Source organism: Anser anser (genome assembly GCF_964211835.1).
Source record: "Anser anser genome assembly, chromosome: 1".
In the NCBI taxonomy this organism is placed as follows: domain Eukaryota; kingdom Metazoa; phylum Chordata; class Aves; order Anseriformes; family Anatidae; genus Anser; species Anser anser.
Genome location: NC_139720.1, coordinates 121,312,887 through 121,336,220, shown reverse-complemented (window position 1 = coordinate 121,336,220; position 23,334 = coordinate 121,312,887). Strand labels below are relative to the sequence as shown.

The window sequence follows — 23,334 nt, the reverse complement described above, 5'->3', positions numbered from 1 at the left end:
CTGGCACCACCAGTAGGCCACTTACAATTGTCAGTACCGCTCAGTTCTGTGAGGGGCTTTATCAATGTACAATGTTACATTACTCTCTACACAAAACACTTGTTTGACCGGGAATAATGCAGAATCTTAATGTTCTGCCATTCCTGCTGTATGTGGTTGATTATAATCTTCTTGCATACTCCCAGCTTTTGTTAGAAATCTATTTTATGTTTTTCACTTGGTCTCTGGTTCTCTGAGCAAACTATTCATAAAAGTATATATATATATATATATATATCTAAAAGACTTTGTATCTTTTGGAGGAAGAAAATTTCTGTTCTTGTCTGTCTACTGGGGGGGGGGGGGGGGGCGGGGAATCACACATACTCCAAGTACTCTTGGAAAGTGTAAATATTAAGCCAGTTGGCCCAAATACACATTAAGGGGCAATGCTAAAAATAATTTAGGTATCCTAGCATTTAATGCCTTCTGTGTGCAAAACAGACTTTTCATATAATGCTACACAAATGATTCCATGTTTTGTGTTAGGTCTGCAGCTGTCTTTTTTTCTCAGAACTTCAGCATGTCTTTTTGGCATTTTGGTTGACTATTTAGTCATGTTAACTCAGAGGTCGTCATAGTAAGTGCTAGTCTTGATTCATCACAGAAAGTGATTTAAGCAAATCTATGAAAATGGCAAAATTGTCCAAAATATATGTAGAAGAACTCACAAAATTACTTACAAGGGCAGAAGAATACAGTAATACTGATTTTTTGTCCTGGATCAAGAAATCCAGCGTGCAGACTAAATTTGAAAATACCATCTTCTATATTTTTGTCTGCATCATCACAATTCAATTTCCATGTTAAATACTGCCTTGAGACATTCTTCAGGTCAAGCTCCTGTAAATATTTACAGAGAAAGGAGGGCATGATGAAAGAGAGAAAGCAGCAAGCATCATGATACTTTTCACATTGCTCTGTCCAAAGCATTTCTTTTACAATCAGATCAGATTGAAAGCAAGAAAGCACTAGAAAGCAATGAAGAACCCGGTTTACTATATCTGTAAGGCGAAAAAATTAGTGTTCCCATGAGCACAGACTAAATGACTTCCAGTCACTCACCACATACATAAAGAGAATGATCAACATATTGTGGTGGGAGTGCTTAGCCAAATAGAAACAAGTATTTGCTGATACAAATGGAGCAAAGCAAGAACTAAACACATGACTCAGGACATAAAGATTTACAGGTGGATATACTGAAATTACAAAAACTTCAAAGTTTCACTCTTTCAATCCAGTAAGAAAACAGTGGGAATAACAGCACTGAAAATTCTATTCCTGTATGTCAGAGTTGCTCTTTCTCATGGTGCCCATTCTTTCTCATATGTCAGAAAGCTAGTATGAGCCCAACGCTGAGCTTTGGAAAATTTTCTAGTGATCAAAAACAAATATGAAATCAAAATCTGAACAAAATGATGATGGAAAAAGCTCAACATACATAAAAGCATATGTTTGGAACATGATTGAATTTTGAGTTCCAAATCTATATTCTTACCCAGTCATTTTTAAGTAATTAAAATGTATAGCCAAGAATAACTGTAACAACATGTGTTTACGTACCTGGGAATTCAGACTTTCATCAGGACTATTGTAACATATACAACTTGAATGTTGTGTAAATGTAAGTTTCATTGAGGAGAACTCCAGTGGTGATTTAAGTACTGTTGGAAATATTAAGTAAGGATGTTTATAAGGTATTGTTTTTACACATGGTTCCTCAAAGTCCTTTCATAAAACCACTGTTTCAGCACATATTTAGCAGAATTGCTTCTCCCCTTTATTAAAGCTCTAATTTCTTTTTACTGTTCCCATACTATACGACTACTAAATGGCTACCATAACTGTCTTATTATGGCCATTTAGTCACATTCAAATGATTTTAATTTTACGTCTACCACACAACATCTCTCCTTCATATAAAGATGCTATAAACAGTGTGTCACATGATCTGCCTGTTGCAGATGAATTCAAGGACATTCAGACTATATATACACAAGCATACTTTAGAGATTAAAAGTAATGCTTCTTAAAAGGGGACCAAGAATATCTTTAGTCAACTGCTTTAGTTATATTCAGAGTATGATACATATATAAATATATATTCATTTATGTAACAATAAAAAATGCAGAATATTATTTTCATGTAATTCTATACACACTTCCAAATTCACTAATGTTACTTTCAGACCCTGTATTATTTTAGTAGTTATATATTGCATTTACATTTGTGATGGTAATTCATCAGTAAAGGCATAAAACATTTTATCACAACAGCATTCCTCTTAATTTCATATAGCTGGAATAAAGAAACCATAACAAAGGATGAAGTTTAAAATGAGGATTTCAAAAAACAAAGATGTATATTCCCACAGGAGTCTTCATTTTGCCTCTGTATTTGGTTAAACAGCTGGGAATGAATGTAGCAAACATACGGTATATTAAAATCTGCAAGTTTGTTTCACACCCCTTGAGGAAGTTGATCAATTCTCTCTTCCCTTCAAAAAGCCCGAAGTGCTTCTTGATCCTATGTCTAACATTATGTAAAGACCAATATTATCCATATTTCTCTAAAACAAAGACATATAACCTCTGCAAATTAATATTGTTTCAAAGCAGGAACCTCATCTTTGGAATGCTTCCACCAACTAATGTACAATTGTGCCAGTCACGGAGCCCCCCCACCTCTTGCAGAAACTGTCTGTACAAGGCAAACACAGCAAGAATAAAGGACTAGGCACAGGGGAAGGAGGGAAAGGAAAAGATCAACTCCATGAAGAATCTGAAAGACTGATCAATTAAAAAAAAAAAAAAAAGTCAGATCACATGAGGTCATGATATGGGTACTATGCATTCTTCCTTTTGTCTGGATCAGGTAGGGATTGTATCTGCTCCATCTGAGCATATGCAAACTACCATTATATTATGCTATAATTACATATTTTCTATTATAATATCTGGATGTTATCAGAATGAAAAAATGAAATGGTTCTGAAACATTTTTCACAATCTGTTGGAAGCTGATAAGTGATTTTTTGCTTTGATTTTGAATTTAAACAAGTTCAAAACTGTTAAGATTTTTTACGAATGAAATTTATCATTTCTACCAGCTCCAGTAAGAGGAGAGGAGAGGATTTCATAGAATCATAGAATCATTTAGGTTGGAAAAGACCTCTAAAATCATCAAGTTCAAATGCTAACCTAGCACTGCCAAGTCTACAACTAAACCATGTCCCTAAGCACCCACATCTACACATCTTTTGGATACATCCAGGGATGGTGACACCTAAACACTTCCCTGGGCAGCCTGTTCCAATGCCTCACTACCCATTCAGTGAACAATTTTTTCCTAATATTCAACTTAAAATTCTCTTGGCACAACTTGAGGCCATTCTCTCATCCGTTCCCTCATCAAGCTTGTTGCTTGGGAGAAGAGACTGGCTACAAATTGTAGCCACCCACCCCGCTACAACCTCCTTTGCGATGGTTGTAGAGCATGATAAGGTCTCCCCTGAGCCTCCTTTTTCCTAGTATGTGTCACACATTTACAGAAATTTCAGCTTTACATATATTTAAAAATATAAATTAAATTTTGAAAAAGCTTCAAGTTTCCATGAATTTTACAAATTACAAGGATTTATCAAATTTCAGCTTTCTAAATCCTGTCATTTTTTATGGTTTGTTTCTTTTTTTTTTCTTCTTTTTTTTGGGGGGTGGAGGGCAGACAAATGGTAATTCTCTGCAATTAGAATACACAAAACATCATCATGAATTATAAGCATTCACCACCTGCTTTAAGTCCCTAGTTTACTTACCAACTGCTTTAACTCTGCAGACTGGAACAGCCACAGTCACTGTCTGTGGCTGTGGAGGAATATTGTGCTTTACAGGCCCAACAGAAGTTGCAGATATAGAGCATTGCTGTAGCAATGGAAAGTCATCCCAAGGAGTATTAACTGGAAGAGTGAAGTCATACACTGCCACCTGAAGAGCACAAATACCATTGTGGTCACTTTCCCAAAGAAAGTGGTACTTCTTGAACCACCAGAGTGGTAATATTGTTTTTTATTACTATTTCGTAATTATTAAAACTAACTTCTGAACTAATCATGATAATAATAATAATTTTCCAATTTTGAAAAGAAAGACTCAGCTGTTATGGTATAGCCAACATAAATGAAATGGGTTCAGAGAACCAGGTGGAACCTGAGTTAAAACTGACACAACTCGGCAAAAAAGAAAAATACTCAAAACCACCATCACTGAACCGCACTGAATTCCAAGATTCCAAATTCATTGATTTTGATCTCAGTTTCATTTCAGCAATCACATCCCCAAATAAGTGGGGTTTAGAATTTAAAGACAGCATGTTTAATTTTACACAAAATTTTCTGTTTTTTTTTTCCTTTTTTTTTTTTCTGACAGGTTATGCATGTGATAAACTTAATTTATTTCACAGTGCACTTTTCAATAAGATATTACATACCTTTCACTTGATCTTTCCAAGATCTTTCTAACACATTAGAGCAGCATACTCTTCAGAGAAAAAGATATGGACAACCGTAACAAACGTAACAGAAGAAAAACCAAAACTTCTACCATAAAAACACTGTTGGAGTCTTTCAATGACTTACCTTGAAGGACGCTGAAAACTTCAGAAAGGATTGTGGCGTACAAAATCTGTATGCTGCTTAAAACATACAGTAAATCCAATTATATGAAAATGTTGAAAGCTTTCAAATACCCAAATACCACAGGAAATAGTGCATCATGCTTTATTTTCATATATGTGGTAGTGAGTAAAATATATAAATGACAGGAAAGAAAAAAAATATATATGCTGCCCCAGGAAAGGAAGCATATATTCATCTGTAACAAAATCAACTCGGAGCTTAGGTAATGAGAAGCAAGTATACAGCATTTACAATGTTTGGAGTTCCAGCAGGGTTTTTAATACACAATTACAAGCTCCTGGTGAGCAATATGTGTGCTGAGCATTGTGGAACATTTTGCGTATTTGCATTCAGCAAGATGAAAATATGGGGTGAAAGGAAACATTTTTAGATCACTGTGCCCTTGTTTATACTGATACTTCAAATCTGATAATGACTAGATTTTATAACATAGAATTACACTTTTCAAAATTAAGATGGTGAAAGACATTTGAAATTTTCAGTATACTAATATTTGAGTTGGATCATAAACAAAGAGCGAGTAAAAATCTCCGGATGTGATTTAAATATTCTTCTAGTTTAGTACCTCAAGTCACCCACATAAAATCCTTCATGCTACATCTTCAAAGTATGTGCTTGCATCATAAAACCACATAATTAAAATTTAGACTGAAAAAGGATCTTTTCTTCAGTGTTAGAAGTTCCTTTCACTTAAAAGTATGTATGAAATATGTTGCTACTAACAACAGTGGCTCCTCGCAGTTTTAGACAAAAAACTATCGTCTCTTACAGTTGAAACTAAAAAGCATTGCATTTCAAGACTGAAATCAAAAATCATCTAAAACTTTATACGAAAACACATGAGAAGTTTGATAGATTAAAGCTGAATACATTTTTATTTGGTAACCTTAATAGCTGTTAAAATGCATATTTAAGAGACCACTGCAAAGTGATCCAATGTGAGAGAGGGAGAAGAAAATTTTCCTGGACTCTTTAGTCAAGCATCTTGTATAACAGTCACAAACCAGACTCAATCAGAAGCTTTTATCATACTCCTCAAGCTGTATGTGAAGTTTGCTATACTGGTCATGCTTAGCCACTGTACATCTTCAAAAATGTAAAATGTAATATGCTGCACATATAAACAGCATATCTCACAAGCATTATGGCTCACCATAAACAGAAATAAAAAAAAAAAGGGGGGGGGAAATGACTGCACACCTCAGTGCGCACCTCAGGTGCAAAGATTACAGCCAGCCCTGGCAGCTCCCTATAGCCAGCATGGACATCCTTACATGAGAAATTCTAACACTTGAAACATCATTGCCAAGAAAAGCTATAAAAACAAGAGACCTAGAAGATCCCTTCCATCCCCAGCATGTGTCACAGGTATACCAGTATAACGATATTGCATTTTTCAAGACCTAGAAAGTTTGGTAAGATTAAAATACTTTACCTATAATAGATACCATGACTTTATATATTTTTCCTATCCTGACTTAAACTAATTATGAACGTCAATTGGAAAGAAGGCATAATTTGCAAAGTGTTAGTCTTAGAAATTAAAAAGACTTTAAAAGAAGCTTTAAAAAGAATAGCCACATGCAACAAAGCAGCTTTTTGTTATGCATTCACATGGAACACCTCCAAAAATGTAAGAAAGGTTGTGTAGGCTGTCACAAGAAGATAGCAATTCTTTAAATAAAGAATATGTAATCTTTCATTTCATTAGAAAAAATAAAAAAATAAGAAAAAATAAAAGCTTTTTTTCTCCTTAGAATTCCTAAACAGAGTTGTTGATTTTTAAGAAATCTTTCTGATCAGAAAGTTCAGCTACCCAAACTCATCTGAATCTATGAAATAGGTTTCATACAATGTGGATGATAGCTCTAAGTCTAACATTGAAGAGTGAACTTAGTTGAAGGCCTTCCTGCCTCAGGCCTAAGTACTCCATGCAATGAAAATAACAAAAAGGGGAAACAGCTACCCCAGAAGCCATGACAATTACAAAGTTATTTTAAATAAAATTTGTGCATAAAAAATAAACTAATTCAAGCAGAATTGTCAGATTCAGGGAGCAATCTGAGTAGAACAAAAAGTTACATTTTTTTAAAATAAACTTTCAAAGCAGTTACCTCATTTCTATCTTTACTAAGCACCCTAACGCAATAATGCTTTATGCTTTATATGCTTTATAATAATTACCAAAATGTATGTTCTTAAGGTTGAGTGAAAAATTTTGCTTTCAAATCCAAGAATCAAATAGTTTATTTAGCACAAAGAGTACATATCTCCCTAAAATTAAAAGACTTGCTTTTACAGTACAACTTCACACCAAATGGCAAGTAAATCAATGAACTAATTTATGACTTCAAATTAACTTAAAACACCTGTATAAGAAAATAATCTTGTATTTACAACATAATATGCAGAGTGATCAAATATCTTGAAGCATTAGAAATCACTGAATTTTTGTGTAAAGGATCTTTCTAAAATTTATTTATAGCACTAGCAACAGACAGATTTTCAGCAGTGATACCTGGAGAGAAAGTGTAATGTACATTAAAAAAGGCAGTTTGATTAAAATTTAAACCTAACTATAAAAGTAAATGGTACTGCAGAACCAAGGTTTTATGTACTGCAGCTGTATACAACATATATTCTCAAAGTCTTGTAAGATTTAACATTAACTCTTCCTTAAAATATACAAAAAAATTTAATGCAGTCTAAATTCTCCAGCTTTCCATCACATATAACCAGCATAATGAATAATGTAAAAATGTTCAAATCCATCATTCAGAACACTGAAATAAAACTAAATCCTTCCCTTGTATACAGAGATGTCAGAGATGGTGCACCAGCAATACCCTTATTATTTTGTAATTCCACAGCTGATTTTCCATAGAATTCATTTCTTACACTGTGAATTCTGTGCATTAAAATAAATAAATAAATAAATTCATCCTTATCAATGTCAAAAAAAAAATGGGGGGCGGGGGGGCAACACCTGTCACTTCTCTATATGAAGTCTAAACAAGCTCTGACAAGTGTGGCTTGCTCCATTTGTCTCAATCAAAGCCCTCACAGGTCTCATTATTACACAGCTGTGTATTTCATATTTTTTCCCAAGGTACTGGAATTTTCTATTCCAAAATATATGGGTGCATATATATATATATATATATAGTTGAAGCAGCACACTCCTGCACCTTGCTTTGCCTTTCTGCCTTACCAAAACTTTCATAACACTGCTGCTAGCAGGTAGATCATCCTGCCTTGAGAAGCACAGTGACAGCTAAGGACCAAAAATTTTCACTGAGCAAATATTCAACATGATAACACACTGCCCATTTCCCTAGCACAAAGAAAAAAAAAAGAAAAAGAAAAAAAAAAAAAATGAAGTGCTCCTCAACCTTACTTAGACAATCAGCCTGCAGAACATGAGTCACAATCAAGAAAAACCATGCTTCTTGGATAGGGACAAGAGAGTTCCAACAAATATTTGGTCGGATGTTCATGGCTTTTTTGGTTGTTTTATCTGCTGATTTGTTGTTGTTCTTTAAATCAATACAAAATTTTGTTTTACTCAGCATCTGAAATGAAATGACTTACAGCTGGCTAAACCTTCTTATATTGCAGTGAAAAACACATGAAATGTAATCATTATTTGAGAGATACTTCATTAAAAGTATAACAAAAGAGAAAAGAAAGGATCATATAGCCTGTATAAAAATATGACATTAAGGATTTGCCAGCTTACCTATTTATATTTACTTATTTGTATATTGTTCTCACTTATGTACATCTTTGACTATAACTGCAAATGAATCCCACTATTCAACTCTTTCCAATGAGGCAGAGAACTATGTCGCCTCCAACACCTTGGCTGGAGTAACAGGAAGGGAAAACCATGCCTTTACCTGAGCAGCATCCTAGCCTTATCTATAAAGCATCAATTTCATTTTATTGCTTAGACTATTGGGAGAATTATCTCAAAACTTGTAGATGTTATTTTATAAACAGGCCAATATACTTCATCTCTAAGAATGTCTTTTGATATCACATGTAATTGTTCATACTAAGTTTTAGCAAAAACTGTGGCAGCTATTCAGACTTGCTATGTGTTTACTTAGTTTGCTATTTTAAAGCTTTTTAACATAAAAGGAAAACAATTGCCAAGATGATTTTTAGCAGGAGTATTCAAGATTGATTCAATTCCATATTTCTAGTATCTACTTTCTTAGCACAACACAAATTTGTGGGGTTTTCTTGGTTTGCGGATAGCGTTGTCAGTAATGATGACTACAACAACAGCAGGAAGCTTTAGCAGAACCAGACAGCAGGCAGAAAAGAATTCTTCTCACTGGGATACAGAAGGCTTGCAGCATCTGGGAGGTAAGCTGGGTAAGAGCAGTTGTCCAGAAAACAGTGATGATACCAGAGAAACAGCTGTTCAAGTGGAGAGGCAGGATATAGTGCTAGCAACTGTGAAACTTGACTAGAGTAAGCTCAATATAGAGAGAAGATCTGAGCTTTTTCAAGATTGAAAAGTCAGAAAAGAGATGGAAGAAATCTGATAAGAGAAGGGGCAAATCTAGATGCAACAGAATAACAGCAACTCAGATCCAAGGGGGAATGTTCTAAGAATCTGCAACTAATGAGAGTCTCTGATCACAACAAGAGATGCTGCTACCAATACCACTTTCTTAACAAAACTATACTTATTATTAAAAAAAATATGTTATTATACTACTTTGGAGGATCTAGATTAAAGAAAAGCTACAGCATCCTGGGGGGGTACAGGCACTTCAGATGCTTTCTTGGTCATGCCATACTGGGTGGCACATTTAGTTTTCAAGGTTTTCTGCCTTTTACATTAATCAGTGCTATTGCTCCCAGCTATCGGTGCTTCATTAAAGCTCAACAATGTTAACATGTGACCACCAGTGGGTTGTAAGTTGTGAGTGTATTTGGGCATGTCTTGCCTGGTAATCAGTAAGCTGCCTCCTGCCAGGCAAGCAATAATATACTTGCAGCAGAATGGAAGCACTGTCTGCGCACTGAGCCTACCTAGCACAGGGTAGAGACAGAGAAAAGATGTGAGCACATGGAGAGACGGGGAAATGGAAATAAATAAAATTTGTGAGAGCAGGGCTTATTAATTGGTTATGAGGCATGAGGCACCCCAGGGAAGTTTCGTTTTTGAAGTTCTTTATTCCCTTACTTCTGAATAAAGTTGTTCTGCTTGAAAACAAAACAAAACAAAACAAAACTATGCTGCTCAAGACTGGAAAAGCACTCAAAGTTTGAAAAATTAAAAAAAGATATTACAGAGAAAAACTATAACCAACAGATGTAATAGATTTGACAGTGACTTATTTTTTTAAAAAGAGCTGTCAGAAAACAGACCCAGTTAAATATAAGATTTTTTTTCCAAAATTATATCATTAGAGCAGATTGCAAATTGATATAGCCTTGTCTTCAGTTAGGTTACCTTATCACCAGCATCAAATGACAGTTGGGGATGCTTGTCAATAACCATCAGTAATGCTGAACAGTAGCTCAGACTACAAGTGAAATTAACTGAATAAGTGGTTCAGAAGACTTCCGAGACAGTAGATGATTCTGCATGTTTAATCATTTGAATGTACAGCAGTGTTAGAAGCAACATATCTATTCTTAATCCATCCTTACACTTGGCAAGGAAAGAAAACAGTAAAATAGGTTAATCGCAGCAGGAGGGAATAGGGTACTGGGAGTCACATAAAATCCCTATTTTGATAGTTTGGAGGGGATGGGGTTCATTTACAATTTTAGTGTTGATATTTCGCTAGTCTGGAAGGGGATGATTGGCCTTCTACACTACTTTCTACTACAATGAAGAATAAAGGATCAGTTTGTACAGCAGCACTATCACCAGAGAAACCCCACGCCATAAGCAGGAAAAGAGCTGTCAGATAACAGGTTATGGCTCCCGTCAATATGAACGTAGTTTAGAGATACACAAATTGTATACACAAATTTCTATTCTTGATCCTTCATACCTAAACAAAAATGTCAACATTTTCTTTACTGAGCTTCTCTTCAGTTTGATAGTAGGTCACTGGTGATATTCTGTGTACAATTTAGCATACCTTCCTAGCACTGTATCCAGCCAACACCTGCCTGCCTTGTGTATGTGAATACTGCACCAGACAATGTCAAGATACTTATAAAGATATGACATCTCCTGCTTCTCGTCTAACCTTAAGGCCTGCTATGCTACTGGAGGAAATTAATTCTATTTTAAATAATTCATTTTTGATGAATATATTAACTCATCCTCTGTCAGGAAAAATTCAGAGTAGCAAGCATACTATAAATTTACACCACCAGTTATTTACTTTGCAATGCTTTACCTGTGCGCACAAAATCTAAGCTGAAAGTAATAAGAAAAAGAAAACCATAGTGTTAAGAGATGCAGGCTGTAATATGCAAATATTTATTTGAATGATGCTTGGAACAGATAACTCGACTTCTATTCAAACAATAAAATCCTAGGTAGGAAGGAGGGACAGTAGGAACAAGGGAGAAAAGAACATCGTTAACCCTTCCAAGATGCATTGTCTCTGAAATTCATTTATTTTTTAAGGTAAAAATGAACCTAATGCCACAGGTTTTTGTGCTGTAACCAGTTGTTTGTTCTGAAAGAGGTTTATAATATCAAAGACTAAGTTTTGTTGCTGTTCATTGTTCTCCATATATATGAAAATCCCCAAACCCTCCACTTAAAAAATGTTACTCAATAGGTTGACTTAAAATTTACTATAGTGCTGCCTATTGACGTGTACCACCAATAAAATGCAATGTTCCTGATGTAAAACTAACCCATAGTCTGATATCTTCAATTTATTTCCCTCATATAGCTCCATTAGAAAGCAACTTTGCTGATCTTTATGACACACAAAACTCCTCTACTTTTGTAGTCCCTTGAGGTCATCTGAGAGTTAAACCATAAACAGCTGCAAATAGAAAACAGCCACCAATTGCTGAATGACTTAATGAATGTGTGGTAAGGATTTAAATGTATTCGTTCTGCATTTTGAAGTCATTGGAAAAGTGTGTTTTCTTTGTGAGCATACTTGTAAGGAAAGAAGCAAAAGTAGTATAAGTTATTTCAAAACTTGTTTTCTTAAGAATGAGATTACTGTTACAAAACTATTGCACACGCTAATATGTACATCTAGAATGTCTATATTGTCTCATCGTCGAAATATTACAGAGTGCCAGTTTAATTTAGCTTAATCACCAGTGCCCCATCAGCCTACCTCTTTTGGCATGAAGGACAACGAGCACTGCAAAGATGACTTTCCCTCTAAGTCAACTGAATACAAATAAGACTCTGAAGAACAGTTTTCAACCACTGTCAAACAAAATTCAGAATCAAGTTAGAGATGTCACTACACTAAATATCAATTTTGTAATAATTGCAGTAATTGAAAGTGATTACCAACACAGGTATATACATGGTAAATATTTCTCATCTAGTTATGAATGAATATAATATTTCTCATAAGCATTCTGGATGTAATTTTGAGAAGTGTTAATCACCAACTACCTTCAGTAAAGTCATTGATTAGGGGAATATTTGAAAGGAAAGAAAAAAAAATATTTAATTTATCTATGAAGAAGAGCATCAGGCAAAAATAGTTAACTAAATAATAAAAAACTCATACCACAGGGGAAAAAATGGAATCTCAGAATCATAGAATGGTTTGGGTTGGAAGGGACATTAAAGATCACCTGGTTCCAACGCCCTGCCATGGGCAAGGACACCTCCCACCAGAGTAGGGTGCTCAAAGCCCCATCCAACTTGGCCGTGAACACTTCCAGAGTTACCAACTTCTGTGGGCAACTTGTTCCAGTGCATTACCACCCTCATAGTAAAGAACTTCTTCCACATTATCTAAAATAAATATCTAAATATAAATCTAAAATAAATATCTACATATCTAATCTACCCTCTTTTAGTTTAAAACCATTACTCCTTGTCCTATCAATACAATCCCTAATAAAGAGTCCCTCTCCAGAGGGACTTGGCTGAACCTTTTTTTTCTAAATAACTCTTAGGCATAATCTGCACTACAGAAGTTTACCAGTAAGGCTTCCTTAATTTAGCAGGCTTTCAGGTCCAATTTTAAGACATAGGCAGAAGCATGGGTTTCCAATACTTAATGTAAAACTCCTTTGAGGAATTATTCATCCTAGAGGCACACCGTTTGAACAGTACCTGACCTGACTGAATACCCCATTACTTGTTCCAAGCACAAACTCTGATCTAGAAATCATGTGCAATGAGTCAATTCCCAAGCTGGCTAGCTGCCTGTTGTAGACAGTCTTGCAGTCCTCTTCCAAGTTAAGATGACCGACTAGGGGCACCCACTTTCCCTTTGAAATCTATCATGTGGAAGAAAAGCCCTCTGTTCTCGTCAGATCATTTGTTGTGATCATCCACATACAGTTCTACATAAGGACAACTAAACATTACAATATTGGCTTGCACAAGAAAAAGTATTGATTTCCCAAGCTTTCAGGGACAAGAGGCCATAAGAACATAAATTCTCTCATTAATGAAGTTGTTTAAATACAGCAAAGGTGGTACCAGGACTGAATTAGAAAAGGGATGAGCAACAATGAATGAAGAATAGGAAACTGCAGTCCTATCAAGAAACAAAGAATAGCAACTGAATTCCACACATTACCCCAATGTCATTCTAACTTGTAAATCATTTAAATCATGTAAATCATGTAAAACAGAGGTCTTGTGATTAAGGCACTGTTAGAGGAAAAAAAAAAAAAAAATCCAGACCTTTATAGTGATGTTGAATTAACTTAAGAGTAAATATTGTCAAAACAGTGGATAAAAGTCCATGAACAGGAAATAAGTATAGTTGTGCTTTTGGGTTGACTTTTTGTTTATTCTTATTGTTTTTTTTAACTGGTGAGAGGGTGCTCAGACATTTTTATATGCCTTTGCAACTACAGGAAAAAAAAAAAAAAACAGAAATCTACAGGCAAACTGTCATTTTCCAAGTGCCTTTTTTTTTTTTTTTTTGGCAAGCATCATTTTATAGGCAGAATAAACGGTCTCATTTTAATTTATATTAAGCAGCAGTTTTAAAGTAATCATCTTAGGTTTTCTGTTAATCAGAAAAATTGTATACCAGAAATAGTCTTACAGATTTTCTCTTAGCATTATCCTATTCTTTATTTAATGAAAGCTGATATACCAAAGCAAATACCTGAATGGTCTTTAGCACTCAATTTAAAATCCTTATACTTGAAAAAATCAAACTCCACTCTGGTACGTGCCTGTCCTTTGTTCTGAAGCAAAAATGGAATTGATTTTGTAGAATCAACATAAACACCACCAAAGTCAAATAGTTCCTGTAAGTTTAAAGAAGAAAAAAAAATGAGGTCAAACCCATGTGAAGTCAATTTTGTAAATGAACAGCATGTGAAAAATATAATTGTTCAATGACTCAGAATTTATAATATATTAGGCAGACATCTCAATTAATTAATTGTCTTGCCTAACTCTTATCTTTAAATTCTTTCCAAGACATCAAATGCAACAAAGTCTAGTTACACCATCAGGAAAGTTCTCCTCATTCAGTAAACAGATCAGTGGATTCACTTTTCCCTATCCTATACTTTTCTCCATTACTACCTTAAAGAAATCTTATCCCTTTTTAGTGGTTTGTTTTTGTTTTTTTTACAGGTGTTCAAGTTCAAAGGTTAAAGCTGTTATCATTTAGTGAAACTTTCATATATACATTTATTTTTTTTTAATTTCTGTTCCCAAGTTCTCCTCTGTGATGATTTTCTCAGGAAGTTAGTACAGAAAAAAAAAGACAAGGAAAACATGAAGTACGAATGAGCCACTTTGACATCAAGATAAAGCAAAACACTACTAATCTTACCAGTTGCTACAATTCCTTCATACTTACCACATCAATCTTTATTTCAGGGGTCTCTACAAATCCAACAATCCTGAGTACTAGTACTCCCGAATTTCGCACTGCTACCTAAGTTAATGGAGAACAGGGTGATTGTAGACAAGATCATTTGAACATAACAATATCATCAAATCTGTCAAAATTAAATGAGAAAGTGAAAAAGGAAAAAAAAAAAAAGGTATAGAAGAACCAATAGTGCCTTTGTGGTATACCATATCTGGATAGTCATAGTTGTCAATAAAGTTTCAGGAAAGACCATTCTTCTGCAGACAAAAATAATGCTGCACAAGGTTGTATCATTAGAATGAAGTTTCCTCTAGCAGAAGAAAGCTAAGTGGATGAGTTACATCTATTCAGCAGCTGTGAGGATTGGAAAGTATACCTGAAGACAAATTGCTTGAGGGAGCTGCTGGCACAAAGTAGATGTTGTTTTGAGCAGTGTTTGTTAGAAGTGGGAAGAAGAATGACTAGTAGGTTTAGTGAGCATAATGTATGCAGCCAAAGACGACAAAGAATCCAAGATTAGAATCGGAAAAGGTAGCAAGGATCAGCCTCATAACAGAGTCCCTTTTTTCTTCCCACTTATCTGACCAAAGACAAGCCGACGAAGCGGGCATGCAGAAAACAAAGTAGGATTAGATCTTTACTGCACTCCTATTATCAGACCAAGTTTACTGGTAAATTCATCTCCAAGATAACCTTTTTGTAATGTTCATGAGAAGTAGTCAAGAAATGAAAAACACTGCAGTATTTCAGTCCTGCTACTCAATAAAACACAAAAACTGTGCATATGTCTACATGATCTTATGAAAACAAGGAGATGTTAGTTTCAGCAGCTTGCCAACAGTATGCTATGAATCATCTCAACTGAGAGGCTGTTTAGTACTTCAGAGCAGTACTGAGACCAGAGTAACAGAATGGCTTACTAGCTATCAACAGCTGTAAGAAAACATTTTTTTAAGTATTAGAACACTTCAGATAAAATTCAAAAGATGCTCAGATGCACACACAACTCAACATTCAAACATCTCCACATACAAACATGGAACATAACACTCAAAAGCCAAAACTCATTCAGTTTTGAATACCTCCACTCTTGTATCAAAACTCATTTTTGCATTTGGAGTAAAAAGGATTTTGAGCTCAGCATGGCCTCCCACAGGTACCACCCCATCATGAGGGGTGATCAACATTCCAGGCAGTGGATTTGAATGAAGGACCTTCAAAAGCAAATGTATTATTAATAGTATTGGGGAAAAAAAAAATCACTGCTAAAAAAATACATTACTATATCTATCACAAAGATTTTATATTCTTACAAGGTGAACCTTTATAACATATAATAAAAAAAATTACAAATCCAAATAAAACAATCACATAGTACCAAAATAAAGTATGAATAACAGTTCTGAGGATTTTAATCAGAACAATTCTATGTCACTATATAAGTATAGCAAATTATTCTGTGATCAGAACTAATGAGGTTAGATTTACTACTAATTCATGGCTTATGTGTTTACCTGCTCCGGCTCACCTCTTACCTAATTCACATTACAGCCTACCATGCTCTTAGTTGTTAATCTAGCAAAGTAATCACATTTGCTGTGACTGGTCTGAGTCTACGCGTGCATTGACGGGGCAGTCAGTATGAGAATAAGATGACCAGCCAGTTCACTTTCTCAATACAAAAACATCCAAGGTGTAAATGCCTTTTTATAGGGTACACCAATATGGGATTCTTCTTTCACCTATGGTTTTTATGCAACTTCTAGAATCTTTTCAAGGAGTTTTTATCTCTTTGTGAGACACTATCACTTTGTCAGGTTTGGATTGGTGGATACACAGACACATAGGGACAGAATTCCTCTTCACATAAATCTTTTTTCATCTGAAAACTAGACAAAAAATGAAGCAGTTCTATCTGAGAATATATATAACTGAGAATACAAAGCTGCAACACGATCTGATAAAATGAACTCCCTCCTCCTCCCCACCCCAAAGTAATTAAACATACTAAAAATAATTTTAGTTTACTTGGAAGTAGGCATGATTGTATCCTGTGTTTTGAAGAATGGCTGTCTTACAAGTCGATAAACCCATTGGACAATGACTGAACGGTATCCTTTGTTCTATAAACTGAACTTTCGTGGTACCAAGCTGTCAAAAAAGAAGAGAAAGCAAAAACAAGCAAACATAGCAAACATATTACTAAGTATAAATAAATAATCAGCCTTATTGTCTTTTCATTACACAATAAGTTAACATACCTCTGGAAATGTATAAATTAGAATTGTTTAAACAGAAAAATATACATTTTAAAAATGTGACAATATTTAGACAATATAATGAATTTATCTAGATTCAAAGTTAATAGATTCAAACTCAAATACATTTCTAAGTTAATTTAAAGATAAATAAAAATATTTTAATTAATTTTAATACCACAAGCTCCATGGTTTTTTTTCATCTCAAATGTGTGAGCAGGACAAGATACTTTTTAATAGCAGTAATTTTTTAATAGCAGTAATAATGCCAATATTCTAACTTGCACACAGCCTGATTTTAGTTATGACAATTTCCAAGGTTTCAAAGGAAAAAGCTACCATGAAAAGCTACCAGTCATATCAAAAGGAAGGGGGAAAGTCTTATTTGCATTCAAAATGTTTACATATAGAGCATGCAGCCATCAGAATAGTTTAAAAAAAAAAATTTAAATAATTCTCATTCACACTTCCTGGCACGTAACATTACGTACCAAATGATTCACCAAATTTCTTATTTCTGGAAAATCTCTTATTTTGTCATAGGATTCCTACTATAAATTTATTCTATTCCACCTTAAAATAATTTGAGATTCTCTTTGCCAGTGTTCAGAAAACTATCCAGAACATTTCTTTTCAAAATAGCAGAAAACATGCTCAAATAACAGGACAAAATTATGTTACAGCCAATCCACAGTAGTTATGCTGAAGCTATTCATACTCAAAAAACTTTCTATTTTTCTTCTCCTTGATTTGTATCCCTTTAACATGCATATAAAAAACTACCATATCACCTCTCAACCTTTTTTTAGCTATACTAAGCAAGCCAAGAAGAACAATTACATATATATAAAGACCACTCAGTTGTGGTGCCAAAGGAAGTATATAACCACAGCCAAGACAAAGGCAGTCTTGCCTTCTCCATCATTTCTTTGGAGCAACACTCTTTTTGTAAATATGTCAAGGAGAAACCACATAAAATTAAAATAATTTTTGAATGCTCAACGAAAGAAACATATTTAAGAAATTGCTTGTTAAAAAAATTTGCTTTTCTAAACCTGTTGTATGATGTGTTACCTTTGCAAAACATTTCAGCTTAATTGTGTTTCCTTTACGCACACACAAGTTGAATTCTCCTGCTTCTGGGGAGTTGAACCCTGGATGCCAAACAACTTCGCACTCTAAGTCTCTATAGGGCTCCACAAAGCCTAAATAACATGAAGAATTATTATAGTCATACACATTTACAATTATCAAATTATGTTGTATAATTACAAATAACACAAGCACATTAAAATCAAATGACTTTCTACTATTGAACACAAAGCCTACATTTCAAAGATGTTGAACAGTATGATGAATTAAATAAGGTTAGTTACTGAATTCTCATGTCAATTGCTTAACACCAGTTTATCAGCAACCTGCAGTAAAACACATTCAAAGTTCATTGATTTTTTTTGGCCTCAAATTACCCAAATATTAAACTTTAACAAAAATTGTAAAAGAACAGACAACCCTTCTGGTAGACTAATACCTCTGGGAACGAGCATATGCTTTTTCTTGCTTGCAATTGATTCTGAACTCAGAATCAAAATATCTTATTTCTCAAGAATCAGTGCACACCAAGCTCCTCATCTAGCCAAATCTTTTTTGCACTGAATAAAGCCAACTCGGTTAGCAGTTAGTTTTTTAAATAATGAAGCTCCAACATACTCTTACAGAACACTGTCTTTCAAAGGAAAAAAATGTCTCACACACTTCTAACAAATATTGATCCATACTGCAAGTGAAACTAATTCCAGGCTGAATTATATTTGTGTCACTCACACTGTCTACATCAAATTCTAGCAGCTTTATTCATACAGAACTTTTGGAAAGCTCCTCAAGAGCAGTGTGATGTTGCTAACTGCCATTAAATGGCTGCCTCACTTTTTACATATCAGCAATTTGAACTCAGAAAAATGGCTACATGAGAGCTGCTTGTTGGACACAGAAACAACAAACTGGACTTAGCACATGCTAGTAGGGTTTACATAGGGAATGCTGCTCTGGTATTAACGCTCTGATCTGGTACTACTTTGGGGATAAACTGATGCTGAACCAAATACAGAGTTTATAGAATCACCTGGATGTTTGTCTTATTTAACATTATTGACATTTAAGATACATGAATACATACTGTATTTGCATAGAATACCTTTGGCTGGCTGTATAGAAAATGCAGTTCCTTTATCTGTAGTTACAGGTTTCCAAGTAAATTCAGCAGAATGGTTTCTGGTATTGTATACCCTGACAGTTGTTCTAAATTCTGTCTCAGCCAGGTAGCCAGGAATAGGATTTAAAATCAGTTCCCTTTCAGACAACTGAAGTTCAACAGACACTGCATTTGCAATGACCAGCACATGCCCAGGATGTTTGTTGTTTATTGTGTAAGTAAAAGATCTGTAGTATAAAAATAAATATTTCTCAATAGCATTTTTAGATTTATTATGCTGTAGTCAAAGAAAAAATTATATGAAATAGAACCATTAGGAAGAAAATACAGGAAACAACTGAATATGAACACAGTTCAGACTGACAAGAAAAAAGCTATCTGTAATAGATTCGCATGTAACTTAAGCCACCTGAAAGGTGAAAATCATCCCATAGGATTATCAACGTCATACTGTTTGTTCACAAAAGCATTAGTAAAATGAGAATTCTGTCTTGACACCAGAGATATAGAAAATGGTGTGCCTATAAATTTACCCAGAAGGAAGTGTATCAATAGATACAAGCACAGATAGAGAGATGCAAGACTAACAGAAAGAGCACAGTATTTTCATAAAGTTTCTCCTACCATATAAAGTATAATAGCACAATTTTTGCTGATATACAGGTGGCACTGTGGTCATATATGCTTTTGCCACAACAGACTTGAGAGAAAGAAAGAAAGAAAGAAAGAAAGAAAGAAAGAAAGAAAGAAAGAAAGAAAGAAAGAAAGAAAGAAAGAAAGAAAGAAAGAAAGAAATATAATAGAAATTTTTTGCAACATAAATCTGCATGTTATTGATATTACCACAAATCAGTGTTTACCAAGTATAATTACACCAAGTTTAAAATAGCCGCACATTTTTCTTTATTCTACTACTGCAAATTAATTATGTGAAACAAGATAAATATAAGAAACCTTACCTTTTAAACATTCCAAGCTTGTTTGTCTCAAAGACTACTGGAATATAAGTCTTTCTAAGAGGAGGCACCACCTGACACAGTGGACTTGTCTGCTCTAGTTCATCTATTTCAATCTCAATTTGTATCCATATATGGACTAACAAGTTATTGACAATATGTAGTTTTCTGGCAGTTGTAGAGTACACACAAACATCACCAAAGTCCATAGTAGAAGGACCTGGAACATAGAAGAAATAAGATCTTCAACATTAAATGGTAAAAATTAACATAAGGAAACATAACTACTAAAGGAAGCATACTAACTAAACTACTAAGGAAACACAACTACTAAAAAATTCTGATCAAAACATTTTAGTCCCCCAATTTACTGACTTAGCTAAAACAACCCTGTGGTGGAAAAAAATCACATTTAAATTTGGAAGTATATATCTTCCTACCTATTGCAACCCAAAAGTCAACACCAATATTTATTTGTTAATTCAGTCTTAGACAGCTATTTAAATTGGAAAAGCAAAGTGTTAATGACAAAAGGCAATATTAGTAAATCTTTTTCTTTAATTAATCAGATATTTAACTGGCTAGACAACCAACAACTAATGATAAGAGTATTTTATTTTATTTGTTCCTTGATATGTGACAATTTGGTTTCATAATACATATAATTTTGTGGTGACAAAATGATTTCTCTACTGTATTTACTGCTATCACTGATATTTATCTGGTCTGCAAACTTCAGTGCTTATTGCACTAATCAAACATTTTATAAAACCGTATGTACTTTTTCTATTTATATGGTTATTTTTATGGTATTTATGGTTTACTTTTCCCCAAATATATCAGTATACACAGCTAGAATATTGAAGTTCTAGCGTCACTGAAAATTAAAAAGACAACCCAGAAAGTAATGAAATTTTTCATTTTGAAGCTAAAAAATATGACCTGGTCTTATGACCTTAAAACAGACCTGTTTTAATATCTATATTAGGTTTATGTGGCAATGTTTTGGTAGTGGGGGGGGGCTGCAGGAGGGGCCTCTGTGAGCAGAGCCCAGCAGCTGCCCCATGTCAGAGCAGAGCCAGCTCCAGTCGGCTCCAAAAGGGACCTGCTGCTGGCCAGAGTCAAGCCAGGGAGCGACGCTGGGTGGGCCTCTGGGAGAGCACAGTTAAGGAAGGGAAAAAACACCATGCAACAGCAGCTGGGAGAGGGGTGAGAAATTGTGAGAGACCCAGCCCTGCAGCCCCCCAGGCGAGTGCAGCAGGAGGGCAGGAGGTGCTCCAGGCAGGCAGCAGCAGTTCCCCTGCGGCCTGTGCAGGGAGAGGCCCCCGGTGGAGCAGGCTGTCCCCCTGCAGCCCATGGGTCCCACACGGAGCAGATCTCCACGCTGCAGCCCGTGGAGGAGCCCACGTGGAGCAGGTGGATGTGGCCTGGAGGAGGCTGCGGCCCATGGAGAGCCCCCGCAGGAGCAGGGGGTTTGGGGGGAGCCACCACCCGTGGGGACCCATGCTGGAGCAGTCCACTCCTGAAGGACTGTACCCCATGATATGGACCCCTATTGGAGCAGTTCTTGACATGGGCAGCATCCCCACGCTGGAGCAGAGAAAGAGTCTGAGAATGAGGGAGCAGGAGAGACAAAGCGCTATGGACTGACCACAGCTTTCGTTCCCCCTTCCCCTGCACTGACCAGGAGGAGGAGGCAGAATAGAGTTTATTGAGGGAAGCTGTTTTTAGTTGCTTTTAGTTCTCTAGAAGAGAAATAAAAAGACTGCTCTAGTCAGATATTAGTTGGCAATAAATTATATTAACCTGCTTTATGCTGAATCTGTTTTGCCTGTGACAGTAATTGGTGAGCGATCTCCCTGTCCTTATCCTTGCCCTTGAGCCCTTTTCCATGTTATTTTCTCCCCGTATTCCTTTGAGGAGAGGAGGGAGTAGGAGAACAATGCGGTGGAGTTTAGCTGCCCATCGGGTTGAAATCACCACAATCCAACGTGTTGTTAATAGATGAACCCCTCACAAACTTTAGAAGGCACTCCGCATCACAGAGCTTTCCACCAGAATTATTTTGGAGGAGGATCCTGAAGAAGTTTTACTCTATTGGGCCATCACTATTATCTCAAAGAAACATTCTGAAGACTCCCACAAACGTTGATGATATTAATGCTGACCTAGATATTACCCGATACAAGCCATAAGAGTATGAGCAGCCCTCATATTATGCAGCATACATTTCTGCATAATGGGCCATACCATAACGGGTCTTTAAAGAAAGCTCTCCTTTCACACTTCTCTTTCACGCTAATCGTATCTCCCTATCATATGGTGAGTACAAAGCTTCAGTTAAATACTCATGTATATATCAAGCTACCACTGAATTAATCTATTTTCTATTTAAGGTGAAAAATTATGAACATACATTGTGTTACTACAAGTAAGTGCTTTTTTAACAACTATATGTGTTTAGTAACCAAAGTAAAAATCTTACCAATTAGTATTTGATGGAGCTGTTTGGGTGTCAAAGTTAGACTACAATCTTCCTTCTCTTGGGTAGAAGATGGCATAGCACGAAGCCCACTCCAAATCTGGGATAAGCACAAGACATCTTCTCAGAACAGAATCAAAATTTTTATTCTTTATATATATATATATATATATACATATATGTTAAACATTTTATGCTGACGTTATTACTGAAGCATTTAACTTACTTCTTTGATTGAAGATTTAGAAGCACTTGCTGCCAGTCTTTGACTAGTTAATAGGCAATTCTCATCTAAAGGAAGCATTTTGAACTGTAACTCCTCCTTGTGAAAATCTGTGATTGAGATCTGTGGTGACACAAGTCCTTCTGCAGGCTTAAGGTCTATGTTCACAGAATTATTATAAATATAAAACTGCCTGTAGGCAAGGGAAAAAAAAAAGAATAGGGAAATCTAGAATTTTGAGCATTTTATGTTCTACACATTAAACTACCTAAGATTATTTAATAGAACAAATAATACTTTAACTGAGAATATTTCATTAGAAAAAAATATATAATAAATGCATTTAAAAGTCTTTTATATCTTTTATTTTATTGTTTAGACAAGGACTAACAACCATTGCATGTTTATGGATGCTGCCTAGCTAAATGTGTTACAAGCATTATGGCTACCAGAATGTAATTATATCATGTCTAGAATATACCGT

General features: G+C 35.2%; 1 protein-coding gene across 10 annotated transcripts in view; it reads right to left on the bottom strand.

Moving 5' to 3' along the window:
• CFAP47 (cilia and flagella associated protein 47) overlaps positions 1–23,334 on the bottom strand; it is a 302,084-nt gene that overhangs the window by 257,408 nt on the left and 21,342 nt on the right. For 9 of the 10 annotated variants that reach the window (XR_014579256.1, XM_083823100.1, XM_083823104.1 and 6 more), the window contains 13 exons: positions 22,854–23,043; positions 22,631–22,727; positions 20,149–20,365; positions 19,172–19,416; positions 18,052–18,182; positions 16,748–16,870; positions 15,802–15,933; positions 14,705–14,782; positions 13,997–14,141; positions 12,023–12,117; positions 3,858–4,026; positions 1,606–1,706; positions 723–882 (listed from right to left, as the gene is read on the bottom strand). Coding sequence is in view for 9 of the 10 variants with exons in the window: in XM_083823100.1 (XP_083679226.1) it covers positions 723–882; positions 1,606–1,706; positions 3,858–4,026; positions 12,023–12,117; positions 13,997–14,141; positions 14,705–14,782; positions 15,802–15,933; positions 16,748–16,870; positions 18,052–18,182; positions 19,172–19,416; positions 20,149–20,365; positions 22,631–22,727; positions 22,854–23,043 (1,883 nt within the window). In the remaining variant the exon portion in view is untranslated. The remainder of the gene's footprint in view (positions 1–722; positions 883–1,605; positions 1,707–3,857; positions 4,027–12,022; positions 12,118–13,996; positions 14,142–14,704; positions 14,783–15,801; positions 15,934–16,747; positions 16,871–18,051; positions 18,183–19,171; positions 19,417–20,148; positions 20,366–22,630; positions 22,728–22,853; positions 23,044–23,334) is intronic. The other variant, XM_083823105.1, reaches the window with a different exon arrangement.